General features: G+C 45.2%; 1 protein-coding gene across 1 annotated transcript in view; it reads left to right on the top strand.

Annotated features, from left to right (window-relative positions):
* The first annotated feature begins 9110 nt into the window (after nucleotides 1-9110).
* The window catches only part of LOC147441399 (Acyl-CoA N-acyltransferases (NAT) superfamily protein), a 54583-nt gene continuing 44410 nt past the window's right edge, over nucleotides 9111-19283 (top strand). Inside the window, exon 1 of the mRNA XM_086483046.1 lies at nucleotides 9111-9531. Within this exon, the coding sequence (XP_086339172.1) occupies nucleotides 9142-9531 (390 nt within the window). The 5' untranslated portion in view covers nucleotides 9111-9141. The remainder of the gene's footprint in view (nucleotides 9532-19283) is intronic.

Genomic DNA, 19283 nt, shown 5'->3' on the forward strand with positions numbered 1-19283 from the left:
AGCCATGCAGAGAGCGAGAGACCCGAACAGTCTCTTTTGCTCATGGGTTGCAGGGTGCTTTGCATGGAGTGCAGAGTAGTGAGCTCGTTGTGCACACAGTTGGGGCACGACTTGAGCAGTCACACAGAGAGGTGACAGAGTCATACATGAATGCTTTGCTAGTGACTGAGCAAATCAGAGAGTCAGTTGTGCGAGATACTTCTATGCCGAATAGACAGGTAGAACGGTCTTGCTCTAGTGAGTCACGATAGGAGGACGTTGTGCGAGAGTCTATGCATACGGAGTTAGAGCATGAGAACTCTAGTGAGTCACAACAGATTGAGTGGTCATGTTTGCAGTGGATGATTGTAGAGGAGGCTGAGATGTCAGCGATTATGCAATCATTCCTTTCTATGCTCGACAGTGAGCATGGGGATATAGTTGTGCAGGATATGTCTTCTAGCAGACACCTAGAGCAGTTGGTTTGCTCTGAGGTTGCACGACAGGTTGATGCGTCTTTTGTGGACAGTCCGGAAATGCATGTGGCTGACACGCCTTGTCAGTCAAAGATGCTTATTGCCAGGGATATATATGTTGATGCATGCTCCGTAGAGCAACCAGGGCCCGCTAGCATTGCATCGGCATTCGGTGGTCTCATGTATGAGATGCTGATCTTGAGACCGGATATCGCAGCTGTAGTGGGAGCATTTGCAGTTGGGGTTGTCAGTCGTTTGTTGACTGATGATGGCATAGTGCACGAGGGAGATATGCAGGTATTGCGTACATACTTGCAGTACGTGTGCGGTACGTCTGGTGGTGTATGGACTTACACGAGAGCAGGACAGTCGGATGCACACGATCACAGCCAGCCAGTGGACATCGGTTGAGAGCGGTTTTCTCTCGCCTTTTGTAGTCTTTAGACTAGGTTCTCTTGCTTAAAGGCACAATCGCCTTTAAGAGGGAGGTTGTTGGGGTATAGGTGCATGTGCCTTGCCCGGCCGCCCAGAGTCTGGGCACCCACTGACTTGTATACCTTATACATAGCATAAGTGTATAGGGGGCTGCTCACTCTTTGAGTCTCCCCACCCATATCTGTGTGTCGTGTGTCTCCTTCTCTCTCTCACCTCCCGCCCAGAGTCTGGGCGCCCACTGACTTGTATACCTTATACATAGCATAAGTGTATAGGGGGATGCTCACTCTTTAAGTCTCCCCACCCATATCTGTGTGTCGTGTGTCTCCTTCTCTCTCTCACTCTCCGTCTGTGGTGCTCTCCGATCCCCTTCATATGGGTCACCTGGAGCAACTTGGGATTAAATTCAGATTGATAAAGATGTAGGAGAGAGTCAGGCAAGGCCGCATTTTGATTTGAATTGCGGACTAGTGTTGCAAGACAGTGATGATGTTGTAATGTCAACAAGTAAGCATCATGGGAATCGGGCTCCATTTGTTTCTGATGTCTCAAACTCAAGTGTAGCAGATAGGGTGCCTTCTCAACCTCTTCATTTTGCTACACCCATCATTATGCATGCATGTGCCATGACCAATTATGAGTTCTCTTACCCTCTGGGAGCTGGTGCTCCTTGGTCAACCTCGAGCTTTTTTTCCCAGTTAGTATTTTTTATAGTGCCACATGCCTCAAAGATGCAAGCATAGGTGATTGCATCTAAAGAGACACCCTCGCTTTGCATTCACTGAAAATGGTAGAGGGCTTCTTGGTCGTGCGTCTGTTGGTCTTTTCTCATAATCAATGCAGTTCAAGAGTCAAAGAACAAATCGGTGAACATATCGATGAAGGCATTGCCAAGCATGACCTCTTTTTTCAATAGCCCATGACTAACAATATCACCATCGTGAATTCTTTTGCCTATATGAGCATCTTGTGAAACACAAATGATTACATCTGGAGAGACCACCTCACTTCCATCAGCAAAAACAACTCGGTGCCTACTGGCACTAGCAGTTTTCACAGCTACAATTGAGTGTGTATGGCTCAGACGCCTTATGGCTGATTTGGGTGTTGGACGGGACACTGCCAACACTATCTACTCTGACAGTTAGAGCACATTGGTAGTTGTGAGGAACCCAATTTTTCATGCTCGCACAAAGCACATTGAGGTGCATTACCACTATGTCAGGGAGAGGTTCTCAGCAGGAGAGATCAGCTTGGCTTACGTGCCAATACAGGACAACCTTATAGATCTTTTCACAAAGGCATTTGTCTCATGAGAAGTTTGAAGCTTTCTGCAAAGCTTTTGTTGGAATTAGGGTTGCAGAGAAACGCACACATCTTGGAGAAGACGAAGGAAGCTCAAGGCACACAATAGAGAGTGTGTTACTTAGTATGCAATGGAAAGATAGGTAGCCCTAGTGTGATGGGCGTATATACAATGCACGGGGGTTGTCATGTGTTGGCACATAAGCCAAGCTGATCTCTCCTGCTGAGAGACTCTCCCTGACATAGTGGTAATGCACCTCAATGTGCTTTGTGCGAGCATGAAAAACTAGGTTCCTCGTAACTGCCAATGCGCTCTGACTGTCAGTGTAGATAGTGTTGGTAGTGTCATGTCCAACACCCAAATCAGCCACCATAAGGCGTCTGAGCCATACACACTCAACCATAGCTGTGAAGACTGCCCTGTACTAAGCCTCAGAACTCGAAGTGGCCACAATAGGTTGCTTCTTGCTCAACCATGATATACATGAACTGCCAAGCATGAAACAAAAATGGCGGAAATGATCCCCCCTTGGGATAAAACAAGCCAAGGTGTAAAGTGCCACTAAGGTAGCAAAAAATCCTCTTGACAGGCTGCCAATGCTTAGACCCTGGGCTATGCATGAATCTGTTGACCTGTGAGACTGCAAACTGAATATATGGCCTCGTGTTGCATACATAAATGAGGCAGCCCACAGCAGTTTGGTAAAGAGTGACATTAGCAGGATCGCTAGCATCATGTAGACTCAACTTCAAACCTGTTTCCATGGGAGTGGCAATAGGTTTGCAATCCTCAAGTCCAAACTTACATACTAATGTCTCTATGTAACTTTTCTGACACAAGGCAATACCACCATCACACTGCTTAAACTGTATACCCAAGTAATGATGCAACAACCACAAATCTTTCATCTTGAAAGTAGCATTCAAAGCAGCCTTAAATTCAGCAATATGTCTCTCATTTGGTCCAGTGATCAGCAAATCATCAACATAAAGAACCACAATGAGAAGTACATCACCCTCACGCTTTACATACAATGTCCTTTCTGTTGGACTGTTACGAAAGCCTCGTTTAACCAAATGAGTGTCAGCTTTCTCATACCAAGCACGAGGAGATTGCTTCAACCCATACAAAGCCTTCTTACATTTGCACACGTTGTCCTCTTGTCCTTTTATGACAAAACCGCGAGGCTGCGTTACATAAACTTCCTCAAATATGTCACCATTCAAGAAAGAAGTAACAATGTCTGATTGATGTACATCCCAACCAAAATGAGCTGCCAATGCACATAGAAAACGTACAGTAGTCATACGACAAGTGGGAGCAAAAGTCTCTTCATAATCTATGCCTTTTTGCTGTCCATAACCCTTTGCAACAAGTCGAGCCTTATGGCGATCGATCTCACCATCCAGCTTGCGTTTCAACTTGTAAACCCACTTCGTACCAATGGCATTTTTGCCAGGAGGCAAATCGCATAAAGTCCATGTGCCATTTTCTATAAGTGCATCATATTCTGATTGCATGGCAGCCATCCAATTTTCTGAATTTTGTGCTTCAGACAGAGGCTCCTCAACATCATGTAAACTAGACACAGCCAAAGCATAACAATCTGATGGATAAGATGCATGGCCAGAGCCTGAACGAGTACGACTAGACAAAGGTGCATCCAATTTACTGTCACGCAAAGTGTGCACTAGCCATTTTGGCATACCTCTAGCCTGCTCATTTTTAGCCCTTTCCTCATCAAGTACATCATGTACATCTGCATCAGTATAATAGGCTGATCTGTAACATTTTCAGAAACCCCCATAGGCTGTACATTTGCCTCATTGGAACTTACATTCGTATTTCCACCACTGAAAAGAGGCAACAAAGTGTCATAAATGTCCTGTAAGCTTACATTACTGTCTCTAGTACATGACAGCGAGGGCCGAATAGAATCTTCCACAAACACTACATCCCGTGAAACCAGAATACGTTTTGTTTGCGGATAATACAACCTGTAACCTTTGCTTTCAGCATAACAAACAAAAATACATTTGACAACCTTATCATCCAATTTTCTGCACTGTGTTTGTGGCACCAAAGCATATGCCAAACAACCAAAAACACGCATGTGCTCAATAGAAGGCTTTCTATCATGCCATGCTTCATATGGAGTAATAGACTGCAAAGCATTCTTAGGACACCTGTTAAGTACATAAGTGGCACACATGATGGCCTCAAGCCAAAAAGAATGCGGCAAAGCTTGACTTTTGACCATACATCGTGCCATTTCCGTAAGTGACCTGTTTTTCCTCTTAGCAACACCATTTTGCTGAGGTGTATAAGGCACTGTACATTGGTGTTTTATCCCATGACTAGCCAAAAATGCATTAAATTCATGAGACATATACTCCCCCCCTCGATCGGAACGGAGGGTGACCATAGTACATTTCGAGACATTTTCAGCCATAGCCAGAAATTTTTTGAAGCACATAAAAACATCGGACTTTGCTTTAAGCGGAAATACCCATGCATGCCTGGAGTAATCATCAATGAAAGTCACGAAGTACAGGTAATTGCCCAAGGACGGAGTTTGCATGGGCCCACAAACATCACTATGCACAAGCTGCAACCTGCATGTGGCCCGAACTGAACCATCCTCTGGAAACTTAGAACGTTGCATCTTACCCAAAACACAGCCTTCACAAACATGTTTGACAGGTGCTTCAAGAGGCGGCAAAGAAGCAACCATATCAGATTTCTGCAAACGCAGCAAATTGGCAAAATTCAGATGACCAAAACATGCATGCCAGAGTTTTGCATCTGAAATAGCCCTTGAATCTGCAACAGCATTTGCAAAAATTTGTCCACACTTGTCATACAAAGTGAGCTTATACAGCCCACGGCACAAAAGGCCAGATGCAACAATTTCATCACCAAAACTGAGATAATGAACTGTACATCTGTCATCCACAAATTTGACTACAAGTCCAAGTCTAGCAAGTGCGGATACAGACAAGAGATTCTTCTTGATCCCAGGTACATAAAGTGCATCAACAAGTGTGAAGGAACTGCCATTTGCAGCAGTAAGCACAATCTTTCCAACTCCCTGAATTGGATAAGAGGCATTGTTAGCACAAGTGACTGAATTCCCATGAGGGACAGACTCGAGAGAGGTAAACAATTCATGATGTGAGGTAATGTGCTTTGTATCACCACTGTCAAAATACCACACATGTGAATCTGCAGCAACTGACAAGCATGCATCATGGACAACAGGATTGTAAGTGCACTTTGCGCTAAAAGCCCATTCTGCATCAACATCAGCATCACAGTCTCCTTTCACAGAAGACTCAACAATGGTTGCATTTGTAGTGGAACCACCCTCTTTCTTCTTAGCCTCTTTGGCCTTCAACTTAGGACACGACTTGATCAAGTGATCATTAGCTTTACAATAATGGCAACGCATCTTCTATTTGCCCTTATCACCAGAATTTCTAGATGAATTGCTGCCAGCAGAAGCATTAGGAACATAATTTTTGCCACTCGCAGTAGAACCATAAGAAGAGGCTGCATTACTGTTACCAGCCTTTCTTTGAGAAGCAATAAAAGCCTGTTCAACTGCACGCTGCCTAGTCCTGTTTTTTCTACAAAGTGACTCTTGCAATAGCAATGTGCATAATGCATCAAACTTGAAAACTTCAGGATTTCCTTGGGTCATCAGTCTCCAAGTACTAGCAAAAGTCTGGTAGGAATCTGGTAAGGCATCAAGAACAATTTGCACAAGGGAACTGTCTGAAATGACTTCACCTGTAGAAATAAGTTGCTCATTGATATCCTTGACACTAGCAAGGAAAGTGTCCATATCATCTTCCTCATGTATAATCTTTGACTCCAGCTCTTTACGCAGCAAAGCAATTTTAGCCTCATTGCGGCTTGCATAAAGACCTGCTAGAATATCCCAAGCCTGTTTTGCAGATTTTGCTGAGCGGATGTGAGGAATAATGGTGCGCTTCACAAACAACGCAATCAATGCATGAGCCTGCGCATCCTTTACATCCCAACGAGCTTGTTCTGCCGTAGGCAAAACAACTCTAACAGTAGCAATCCTTGCAGCAAGACCTGCAACATCCTCAACATCGCCTACATCCTCAGAACCAGGACGTACATCAATGCCCTGCACAATGTTCCAGACGCCCTTTGACACAAGAACATGTTGCATCATATAAGCCCACATAGGGTAGTTGTCCCCATCCAACCTGTCCTCAGCATCAAACATCCTAAACACATCTGTGTTGTTGTTGTCAGCCATGGTAAATGCTGCACCTGATGTGAAAACTGCCCAAAAATAGGAGAAATGGAGCGGGAACAACACGTGCTATATAGCACAAACCGTAGAAGACTATAAGGCACATGTTATGCAAAAAACGGCATTGACAAAAATTTTGCACAAAATGACGAAATAGCATGTGCAGTACCGCTTGTAGTGGAAACGGAGGCCGAAATGAGCCCAAAGCAAAAATCTAAGCAAACCAAGCTCTACGAGCTTACCCATAATTTTTGTCGACCTGCGAACGCTCGCCAAAGCTCACTGAAATCGAAGAAAGTGAGCAGGCGTGTACTGGAGCAGCTGGCGTCTAAGCCCGGGAGGACGCAACCTGCTCTGATACCAATTGTTGGAATTAGGGTTGCAGAGAAGCACACACAGCTTGGAGAAGACGAAGGAAGCTCAAGGCACACAATAGAGAGTGTGTTACTTAGTATGCAATGGAAAGATAGGTAGCCCTAGAGTGATGGGCGTATATACAATGCACGGGGGAAAAACGTCCTAAAGAGGGAAAAAATGCCCTGGTGGTTCTAGTGTGTTCACACACATCACTACCACATGTATATGGTAACAGCTTTGGGCTTACTCCCCTTTGTGGGCTGATCATGTCCTCAGGGCATGGCACTTCCCTTTACTCTATGTGCCAACTCTCGTTCACCGCATCACTCCAGGGGGGATTTGTTACCATGTACATGTGGTAGTGATGTGTGTGAACACACTTAGGACCGTCGGGGATTTTTTCCCTCTTTAGGAGGTTTCCCCCCCCCCCCATGCATTGTATATATGCCCATCATTCTAGGGCTATCTATCTTTTCCATTGCACACCAAGTAATACACTCTCGGTTGTGTGCCTTGATCTTTCTTCGTCTTCTCCAAGCTGTATGTGTTTTCATGCAACCTAATTCCAACAACTCCTTGGTCAAAATCAAATTTTTTTCCCATATCAACGTTTTGCCTAGTACCACATGCATTCAAGATGCAATTGCAGGTGATTGCGTTTGGAGAGTTTCCCTCTCTTTGCTAATCCCATAGCTTGCTGGCCCTACCCTTTTGGAAAAACCCCACAATGCCTCTTTATCAAGAGCCCCTGACTAACATGTTCTGGACAAGAAGTCCTTGAAGCACCTTTTGTGCTTTCTGACATGCACCACATTTGGCATACGAAGGGGGCATTTGCCATGAAAATCTTTTGTAGTGCCACATGCCCTCAAGATGCAATTGTAAATGAATGCATATGGAGAGAGACCCTCAATTTGCATCCACCAAAAACAACCAAGAGTTTCCTGGCCCTACCCTTCGATGCAAAAGAGCCTCAAGCCAACATCAATTAAGCATATATAACTTGGATAGACACGTAGAGAATCACACAAATCACACAAACATCAACTGATAATAGCACAAAAAGAACACATTAGAGGGCTTCCTGGCTCTACCCTCCGATGCAAAATAGCCTCAAGCCAGCATCAAATAAGCATATATAACTTGGATAGACACGTTGAGAATCACACAAATCACACAACCATAGCCAACATCGACTGATAATAGCACACAAAGAACATCACATACAACATACATGACCATAAGTGCATAAAATGTGCGCATAGAATGTATCTCGTGTGAAAGGTACATTAGGGGTATCAACACATCCAAAAGATACCAAAAAACGCATCAAATCTTGCTGCGACGTGAGCGTTCAAATTCAAGAAAGCTGTTTTTTGACATGCACCACATTTGGCATACAAATGGGGCATTTGCCACGACCAATTCTGAGATCTCTTACACTCTCGAAGCTGGTGCTCCTTGGTCAAAATCAATTTTTTTTCCCAGATCAGTGTTTTGCCTAGTGCATTCAAGATGCTATTGTAGGTGATTGTGTTTGGAGAGTTGCCCTCGCTTCGCCAATCCTAGAGCTTGCTGGCCCTGCCCTTTTGCACAAACCCCACAATGCCTCTTTATAAAGAGCCACTAACTAACATGTTCCAGACAGGAAGTTCTTGAAGCACCTTTTGTGCTTTTTGACATGCACCACATTTGGCGTACAAAGGGGGCATTTTCCATGAACATCTTGTGTAGTGCCACATGCCCTCAAGATGCAAGCATAAATGATTGCACATGGAGAGAGACCCTCAATTTGCATCTGCCAAAAACAGCCAAGAGTTTCCTGGCCAAGGGCTTCTTGGCCCTACCCTCCGATGCAAAAGAGCCTCAAGCCAGCATCAACTAAGCATATGTAACTTGGATAGACCGTAGAATCTACCTAATCCAAAGTGATCACCGTGTGACACCAACCATTCTAAAGTGATCTCCAAGTGACACCAACCATTCCAAAGTGATCTCCAAGTGCACCGTATGATTTCCACCCCGTCATTTTTGCTATATCATACTATGTTCTCACCCTCCTTTCAAGTGGCATGCAACATCTTAATGGGAGAGTCGATGTCTCTAGTGTCGGAGGTGGTGGGTTTAAATTGTGTGAAGTAAGACCAATCGAAATCTTTTTATTCTTGAGAGTAAATGGACGGCCCACATCTTTCAAAGATCCATCTTTCAAAGATCCTGGACCGCTGATCCCACGGTGTCAAATAGTCCCGTGGCTCTAAACTAAACTTGCGCTAGCACGACAGTTTTACATTTAGATGGCATTGTCAGGAGGACTACTGCCTCAGACCTCGATCTCGCTCAACAAGGATGCTGTGGACGTGGTACAGCTGAGCGCCTTGTTAGCAGCGACACGCCAAAATTGCTTGCAGTTTCCTCTGCTGCAGCCAGATGGCTCTTTGGCAGAGGCCGCCCATCCTTCCAAGCTCCGCCTGGCGCTTCATTACAGCACACTGGTCGTCTCCATCCACATGCGAGGCCCCATCCCGGGAGGAGATTATATGCACACAACAGATCGAAAGCATCAGCAGCAGAGAACCCCCTTTCTCAATTTTAGCCTTGGTCAGTCCCGTCCTGTCCCTAGACTGATAGCTTTCGGCCGTGCTACCTCTGATCACGCACTTACTGCCTCTATCCATGATCTGGCGGTAAGGTTCCATGTTCTTGTGGGTTTGTATGTGAGTGAAAGGGCGGGGGTCTCTCTGGTCAGAACTAGAGTGCTTTGTTAGCTATTTAAGCCAAATGACGTAGAAAAGAGCAATTCATCTTTATCTTAAAGAATATATTAAGTAAAAAAGTATGTCTATGTTTTTCTTCAGCATTTCAAAAAGTATAATTTCTTTGGTTCGATTTCACTTGACCTTGTGTGCTCTTGTCGATTGTCTAGGAAAACACTTATTTCCTTGAGTCTTTGATGTTCCGACATCCAATATTTTTAGCAGATAAAATTATTCAAGATCGATAGTGTTTGTGATATACATTCTTCTAATAGTCTCTCTAAAATATTTAGTACTTTGGGGAGGGAGAAAGAGATACCAAAATGTAGTAGTTGTAGAGAGAGAGAGAGAGAGAGAGAGAGAGAGAGAGAGAGAGAGAGAGAGAGAGAGACTAGTTTTGAGATATACAAGAGATGGACTGTGTATCCAAGAGCCGAGTCTCCAAATCTCAACATTTGATGACCTAACCAGTATTTCCTTAAATTTGGAACAACATATGGGGTGTGTGTGTGTTGAATAGTTTAGTTTCCAAGTCATGATCTTTGTGAAGTGCCTCCCCATAGCCGTCTTCTAGGGGCTCCTAATAGTACCATAGCAACTATATGACATGTATTGTATAATATTAGAGAAGTCCCAAAGGTAGATCAATAAGATCGCCAGTCGTCGATGAAGGTACTGTCACAAACGGCTGACGTGGCATGACCCGATACACCCCTAGAATGTGCAGCAGGATAGCCTCGTGAAACGCAGAAAAATTGCTGACGTGGCACCTCCCGAAAATTGCGGAAATCTGCTGACCTTGCATGTTGTACGGACCCGTAATTTGCGGCACTGCAGTGCTGACGTGGCTGAGTTGTACGAACCTGCTTTTTTCTACGCAAAAGCAGGGCTGAAATTGCGTGGCTGAATTTTGGCAGCTTTTAAGTCAAGCTGCTGTATTTTTAAATGCTTTTAAGTGGAAGCTTTTGGGGCTCTGCTTTAGCAACCCTTGTAACCTTTGTAAGAACCCCAAGGGGGCTCCCTCTGTAGAGCATCTGGACGCAGAGTCTGAGAGAGAGCACCCGCGGGAGTTGTATTTTGCTCGAAGATTTTTATAAATAGAAATACCGAAAGGGGTGCCAGTCTTTGGGGCCAATATCTCTAGGCACAGAACTCAATGTAACAGGGAATGGGCGGAACACAGCTCAAACGTTTCGAAACGGCGTTCCGGACGAGTCCCGTTCCCAAAACGGAGTCGGGAATGGAACGCCGTTCCGGAACGGAGTGTAACCAAAATGGTGTTCCGGAACGGAGGGAACATGAGGCGGAACGGCGAAACGCGGGGCGGAACGGGCAAAAGCATGCATTTGTGGACAAAAAAGTAGGCATTTGGGGGCAGATTTGGGGTTGTTTGGGGAACATATTTGGTGCAGTTTGAGGGCAGATTTGAAGGCAGATTTGGGGCAGTTTTTGGGTTGTTTAGGAGTTTATTTGGGACTAAGCTGAATGGAGGTAGTTCAAGCCTTACTCTAGCCGACCATTCCGGCCCCGTTCTCGTCCTGTTCCGGACCCTCCCGTTTCCTTTCCTCGTTCTTGTTCCGGGTAACTATGACAAAACTCCGCCCGGCCGTGTCGAATCAACTGTGAATTGTGAACTGTTTTGAAGTGATTCTCTGCTGTGTCGCGGTAGAATCTTGACTTGGAGTGTCCAAGTCTGTTACAGTGGTATTGGAGCACAGAAAAATTCTTCTTCTACGGAGGATCCGATCCTTTTTACAACGCACACAGCTTTTGGGAAAGAATCTGTGTCCCGACCCCAGACTTATTAGCCACTCCCAGCCTTCATACATCGCACATCGAGCGTGCTTCCGTCTTCATCGCTCTGTCTTACAGGGCATAAAGCCATTAAAAATCCCAGATTACACATGGGTTTTGGTGAAGAATCTGACAGAGATGACACCTCTTAGTGGGAAGGCAAAGAAAAGTTGAAGATCCGGCGCGAGAATTGAAGATGTCACAAGACGGGCACCACGTGCCAATAGAAAAGAACAGAGTGAACAGACTTTTAGCACTTCAATAACAACTGAACTGAAAGAGAGACGACACGCGACACGGAGTGGCGGAATTCCACCCCAGAGAGGCCCCAAACCTTGCCGCTCCTTTCGGTATTTCTTTATATTGCATCAACACAGTACAAGCCGGTACTCCACACTTTGCACCTTCGCTAGGAAGCATGCCAGAGAATGAGCCCTAGCCTCATATTTAGAGGCCCTTGGCCTAAAAAGCAATTACAGTGAAAAGCCTTCAAACTTAAAAGCATCTGGTCCAAAAGCAAAGCCAAAAAGCTTCCAGCGTAAATCACGGAAATCCGTACAGCCTGCCATGTCATCAGCCAGTGCAAAATGTGGAAATCTGTCCTTAGGGTTAGGGTTAGGGTTTTTGCAGTTTTAGGGTTTTTGGCAGCAGAATTAGGGTTTGCAGGTTTTAGGGTTAGGGTTTCCAGAATTAGGGTTTGCAAATTTTAGGGTTAGGGTTTTCAGAATTAGGGTTATAGCAGTTAGGGTTTCTGGCAAAAATTAGGGTTAGGATTTCTGCTCTCGGGCAACCACGTCATCACTTTGTGACACTTCTTCTGTTACTTGTTCTTCTTAGGGTTTAGGCCCCTCAGCGGTAGCTCCGTTCTTCAGTAGGTTGACACGTCAGCAGTTTGTTACAAAAGAAAAGAATGAAGATTTGGGCCTTTTTTTTTTTGGACAAGTTTGCAAGAAAAGGAGTATAAACCTCAACTGCAGATTGGCATATGTGTGAACAGATTGATTAAGTTCTCCAGGAACCCGAGATTGGTAATACACCTGAAGAATTACCCGATTGATATGATTTACTCGAGATGGCGTGTGGCCATTGCTTTTGCTCTCAGGAAGGGAGTAAAGCCCAAAAGACAGACGAGTACAGAAAAGCAGAACTTGTACTCGCAGAAAGACATGGAAAAGCAAAGCTTCAGAAAGGGCAAGAAAAGGGAGATTCTTTGGACGCTTATTGTGAGAGATTTTGGAACTCTTTTCTACTAGCCTCTTCATTTATGAAGGTCTTGTGTAAGGAACAGATTGAGGGGTTTTGTTGCGGACTTTCTACAGAGATCCGAGACTACTGCTTGGAATAGAAGTTGAATTCTTTTGAAGAATTGATGGGTCATGTGAAACGGGGTTTTTGTGATACATCGGGAAATTTGACTTACCCCACTGATGAGATCTTGACTCAGAGAACCCAATAGACCTCTCACAATGAAAGTAGAAAGAGAGTTCCCAGAACAACGAAAAGAACGATACACGTCCCCGACAGATTCTTAGAGAAAGGGTTATCTATCTCAAAAAGGGGAAGTGTTTGGGATGCGGGGAACATGGACACGTCTCCGCAAAGTGCCCCAAAAAGGCACATCAAGAACATATTGAAGACAGGCCAGAGAGTTCTAGAACAGCAGAGGAATGTGGCAGAAAAGGCAGATGAAAACAAAATTGGTACCACATTGCGTGGGGCCCGAACTGAATTAGATGAACGAAAGTACAAACTTTGCCGCACCTAGGGCAAAGTGAAAGAACAGGAAGCCCTCTTTTTCTTTTATGAAGGAGCCAAGGCCAACTTCTTTTCACTTGAATTGGCGGCTCGATTTGGAATTACGCTCGACAGGCTGAGGCCATAGGCAGAGGTAGTTCTAGCGGCACCCGGACGGGATGTTGCCATTACACCGATCATTGGCAAACTTCGTTTGCAATGTCAAGGGTGTTAAGGGCACGAGGATTTCTACGTAATTTCCTTGGGAGGTTGTGACATCCTCCTTGAAATCCCTTGGTACCATACGCAATGCCGTGGTTGACTCTCGGGTTGAGAAGGCGACTTTGACAAATGAAGGGCACAGAGATTGTACTGGATGAAATTCAGCTTCTTTCCTCGATTTTCTGGAGAGAACTGAATGATGATTGAAGGTCGAATATATTTTGACATAGAAAAAGAACGCCAAGATTTTCTCCACACTCATGCCGATTGCTTTTCTGAGGGCTTGCCAGGCGAGTTACCACCAGCTCGTCCCGAGGATCATACCATTGATATGATACTTGGAAGTACACCACCGAACCAGCCACCTTATCGTGTGAGCTGAGCCCAGTCACAGTTTTACTTTCGGAGTGTCCATGTGCAGGGACAGAAGAAATTGGTAGCAGATACTTTGTCCTAGAAGCGGTTGGTTCTGGCTATTTCCACGATACATCATAGAAGCCTTGAGGATATGGTCGGTCAGTATGCCACAGATACAGATTTTGCAGAGTTATTCAATTGAATACAGAATGGGGAGGTAGTAGCGGAATATTCCCTTCAGGATGGCTACTTGATGAAGAAAACGATGGTTGTGCGTTACAAAGCCGTTGAGGGAACAAGTCTTAACCGAATGCCACTGTCCACCTTTTACGGGTCACTGCGGCATTGTTACCACCTTGAAAGGTGTGGAAAGATACTTTTGTTTGGCCGAGACTCAAGGAGGACGTGGATGATTTTGTATGCAGTTGCTTGGTATGCCAGAAGGTCAAGTTTTGACAGGCATAAAGCACAGGGATTGTTACAGCCTCTACCCATACCCATCCGCCCTTGGAAAAGTATTGCAATGGATTTCATTTCTGATCTCCCGAAAACACAGCGTGGGCACGATTGTTTATTGCCCAGATCTTCAGATTACATGGCATGCCTGAGACGATTGTCTCCAACAGAGACCCTAGATTTACGAGTTTGTTTTGGAAGGCTATTTGGGAGAACATTGGCACGCGGTTGCAGTTCTCGTCATCGTTCCACCCGCAGATTGACGGGCAATCAGAGATTGCTAATTCACTGGTACTGGATTTGTTGAAGTCTTTTTCTTTGAATCTGAAGACTTCATGGGAAAAGGTTTTTACCTTTGGGGGAATATGCCAACAGAAACATGCTTAACTCTTTGATGGGGAAGGTGTCTTTTGAGATTATTGAATTTGCTACGAAGGTTCCACCCTTCCTTAGCACGAAAGATAAGATTTTTCTTTGAAGCCGACCAATGCACGAGGGACTTGGACTTGGTCCGGAAGGCTTTGGAGAAATCTCAGAAAAAAGCAGCAGATCGACATCGTTGCGATTTTAAATTGAAGGAGAACGATCGGGTGCTCTTATATTTTGAGAATGCATGCCTGAGAAAGAAAAAGGGAAAGGAGCGGCTTTCTTGAAAGCTTAGCATGAGATACTATGGACCTTTCTAGGTTTTCGAAAAGATAAATGATGTCTCCTTTAGACTGAAGCTGCCCGACACTTCGGAGACTTTACAATGTTTTCATGTGAGTCTGTCACGAGCGTGTGACTACTATCTATCCTTTTTGTTGATTTCTTTCTTATTATTTATTTACTTTCACTTTTTGGAAACACCCCTGGGGAAATCTAACTGCCCTGCATTGCATAGCTAGTGTGGAACTGTCCAGAGGGAGTCTAGGCCTGAGGGCAAGAGAGCACTAAGGTTGGACAAGGACTATGGTTAGCCAAAGTGGGGTCATTGACTAGCCAAAGTGGAATCCTTTGCTACAGAGGCTACATTTCAATTCTGGGTGTGGCTGCAGTGTACAAAGGGGGTCAGATGACCTAGAAAGATACAATGGCAGCATCTCCTAAAATTTAGGGAACTGCTATTTTGGGACCTGAAAATGTGTTTGCGTCATTACCTCCGGAATGACAAGGGGAACATTTTCTTACTCTGTGAAGTCAATTGGGCAACCGGTTGGGAGATTTTTAGGCGGCAACCCCGAAACGGGAAATAGGCTGTAAATGTGCCAAGTGGCACATTTCTGTGCACTTTCCTCATGCAAGAAGAAGTGGCGTTGCATTTATAGCTGGGAGGCTCATTGTGCAAGTTCCTGTCACAGGTTAAGAGCTATGGAGTGCTTCCTTTCCCTCCTATGTACAGTGCGGTGCCAGGAGTGATGCCTTGCACGCTACGCACTGCTCTCTCTCTCCCCTATGGCAGTATGTTATGCCCCACTAGTGGGCTTTTCAATTGACTAATGTACAGTTGTGTGGGTTCATGCGCGATTGTCGAGGCAAGAGCCTCTTGCACAGGTACTAGATTAGCTAGCGGCTAATCCCCCGCAGGTACAGGTGAATTCGGAGAGGTTTCACGCCAGAAATCTCGTCCGATTCAAAGGGCAAGTAGCCCTACAGGTGCGGGAGCTCGAGGACTTGCTACGGATGCGACCGGCACGCGAAACGGAGCCCGAAACAGTAAATTACAGCCTGCTGTGTATTTTTGCAGGTTTAGGGTTTTGGCCCTAAACGGACCCTAATACCCCCAGGAGGTTCGGGGACGTGAGGGGACCGCTGTACAGGTGATCTGGCGCATTTTCGTGGCTGAAAACAGAGAATTCAGCGTGCTGCAGATTCTCGCCAGGTTTTGCAAAGTGCCCGTATGCGTCGGGAAAGTCATTCAATGCGTGGGAATACTGACTGTGAAGGGTTCTAGTACAGTTATGTTACCGAAATCGGGCCGGAATAGTTGAAATTCAGCCAAGTTTGTGCAGGGCAGCTTGTAGGGAACCACAGCGTTTATTCCCTCTTTTAAACAATAAAGAAATACCGAAAGGGGCGCCTAAGTTAGGGGCCAATCTGGTGTCGGTCTTCTCATACATGTGCAATCTAGCAGCCTGTATCCCTCTCCCCTTTGTTGTGTCTTGGAAGTACAGGTAAAGTGGGCGACAAATTAAATGGGTGAAAGCAAATAAGGTTTAAGGTTTAAGTTTAAAGTCTACGGCCCTTTTTGAAAGTACAGGCCGGTTTCATGGTTCCATCCCCGGGATTGAATCACTTTTTCCCATAGAAGTGAGCCTTGGTCAGTTTGGGCTTGAAGACATAGGGGATCATAGACCAGACACAGGGAATTGCAATTATGGCTGACAGAACAGATGATGTGACGGAAGAGGTTTCCTCTTCACAGGGACAACAGACACATCAAGACCACCATAGACGGATGATGATATATTCAGGACCCAGTTGGCTACTACTGTGGCTATGTTCACACAAGTAATGCAGAACCTGAGGTTTTTAGCCTTTCTGCAACCTCCTCTTCCGTCTCAGCAAGTTGGGTCACTGGATCATATTCAAAAGCCTGTTAAGGCTCGAACACAGGTGATTTATACTGCAGAGTCAATGGAAACACCCGTACACTTAACGGAGAACATGCAGTCTCCAATACCTGTGCCTAAGGTGCAAGAACAGGTGGCTGAGATGCCAGTCTTTCAAGCTGTACCAGTTCAGCCAGCCACTTTTCAGCAGCCTATAGCTGGTTCTAATGGTCAGGGAAGCAACCTACAGGCTATGCAACAGGTCTTCCCACCACCTTCAGTACACCCTGGCTATTTTGGAGGTGGATCGGTATTCCAGAGCATGGCTGGTCATGCACCTGGAAATTAGTTTTACACGCCAAGAACAGTGTTCGGGGGTGCTCAAACAATGATGCTTAACCCCATGTATGGTGTCACGGGCATGCTACCAGGGTTTCAGAGCACTCAGGACCAATTTGGGATGCCACAGGCAAATTTTGGTATGGCTGGAATTACAAATCAGCAGCCAAATATGGCATTTCCAGGTCAACTTAATTGCGGTCAGGGAACACAAATGAACCCTAACAGTGTTCCCATGTTTCAGTCACTTCCATATGACAATTTAACGCTGCTGGAGAGGCCAACTCCGTACAAAGAAGGTGGCAAAGGTGTGACTTTCACGACCTTTACAGGGTTTGATGACAGGAAGAAGGCTCTCTCATTCCTCCAGCAGTTTGACAAGGCCTATGCAGGGGGAAACTTTACAGAGGCTTCAAAGGTCCGCAAGGCAGCCACTTTCTTGACAGGGAATGCGAGACAATGGTGGACAACTTTATTGCTTCAAGGGCAAGCTCCGTCCACATGGATTTACTTCAAGCAGATTTTTGCAGCAGCATGCTTATCTGATGACTTTGAAGCAGATGTCATGACAGAATGGCACCAGCTTAATACTGCTACTTGCAAGAATCTGGATGATTACAATCGGAAGTTTTGGAAAGCTCTACCTCCAGTAACTTCCTATAGGTTTGTGCCATTGACAGAACAGATTGAAAAATACTGTTGTGGCCTACCCAAAGGATTGAGAAAGTACTGCATGAAGACCAAAGTCACTACTTTGACGCAGCTCATCGAGGTAGCAAACACTGGCAATGGTTTGCTCAAGGGAGAAGATTGTGAATTCAATACTGGCGTCAAGGAAGGATCAGCCAAGAAAAATTCAGCGAAGAAGCACGTTCCCAATGAGGTTCCTAAAGGGACTCAGGAGCCAGCCAATGCAGGGAAAGACAAAGCTACGGCTGATTCAGAAAAGAGACCAGCAAAGAAATGGAAAAGACGTTTTCCTCGCAAGTCGGAAGAGCAAAAGAAGGTCCTGAGGTTAGAGAACAAATGCTTCATCTGTGAGCAGCCTGGCCACATTGCTTACAATTGTCCTACAAAGAAAAGGCCAGCTGATTCTGAAGACAAGGAGGACAAGAAAGGAAAGAAGCCCATGGCTGGTTTAGTGCCAGATATGGTGGGCGACAAGCCAAATTCAGATGCAAGTGAGCTTTGCAGAGCATGAGGAAAGGTCAGGGATCAAACAGTGCTTATCTTCTTTGATCCAGGTGCCAAAGCCAACTTCATTTCCCCAGAATTGGCTTCAAAGTTGGGAATCAGACCTGAAGAGATGGGGTATACAGCAGAGGCAGGTTTGGCATGTCCTGGTCATACAGAGGCTGTGACACCCATCATCGGAAAGTTGCGCCTACATATCCAATCCTATGTAGATGCTGAAGAATTTTACATTATGCCACTGGACGGATGTGATGTGGTGTTAGGTATTCCTTGGTTATTTCGTGTACAGGGAATCATGGATGCCTACAACAAAAAGATCCCTGTACAGAGCAGTGGAAAGACTCACATTCTGGATGTAAAGCTTAAAGGGGAGTCTATTCCCACTGTATCAGCTTCTGCTATTACTTCTGTAATGAAAAAGCATCTTTCTTAGTACTTGGTTTTTGCACGTGAAGTGTCAGATTGTGATGAATCAAATTCATTTGTGCTAGATAAAGAAAGGTCAATGTTTTTACAACAGTATAGTGAGTGTTTTTCCGATTCATTACCGTCTCAGTTATCGCCAGAGAGACCTGAGGACCATGCGATAGATTTGGTGCCAGGCAGTAGCCCACCAAATAAGCCTCCGTACAGGGTTAGTGCGGCTCAGCAGAAAGAGATAATGGGCCAAGTATAGGAGCTGTTAGAAAAGGGGCTGATTCAACCCAGTTCATCTCCATTCTGTTCTCCAGTGTTGGTGCAGAAAAAGGATGGCTCATGGCGTATGTGCATCGACTACCGTGCACTGAACAAGAATACCATCAAGAATAGGTTCCCTATACCTAGAATTGATGATATTCTGGACAAATTAGGAGTAGCAGCTATGTTTAGCAGGATAGATCTAAAGAGTGGGTACCATCAGATCCGCATTAGATAAGAGGATGTGCACAAGACTGCTTTTAGAACAGCGTTTGGCCTTCACGAATTTTTAGTGATGCTCTTTGGTCTCACAAATGCTCCTGCTACGTTCAATAGGATGATGGACAGAATTTTCCGTCCACACCAGCAGTTTGTTGG

Source organism: Adiantum capillus-veneris, chromosome 15 (genome assembly GCF_014529385.1).
Source record: "Adiantum capillus-veneris isolate H3 chromosome 15, ASM1452938v2, whole genome shotgun sequence".
Lineage (NCBI taxonomy): Eukaryota > Viridiplantae > Streptophyta > Polypodiopsida > Polypodiales > Pteridaceae > Adiantum > Adiantum capillus-veneris.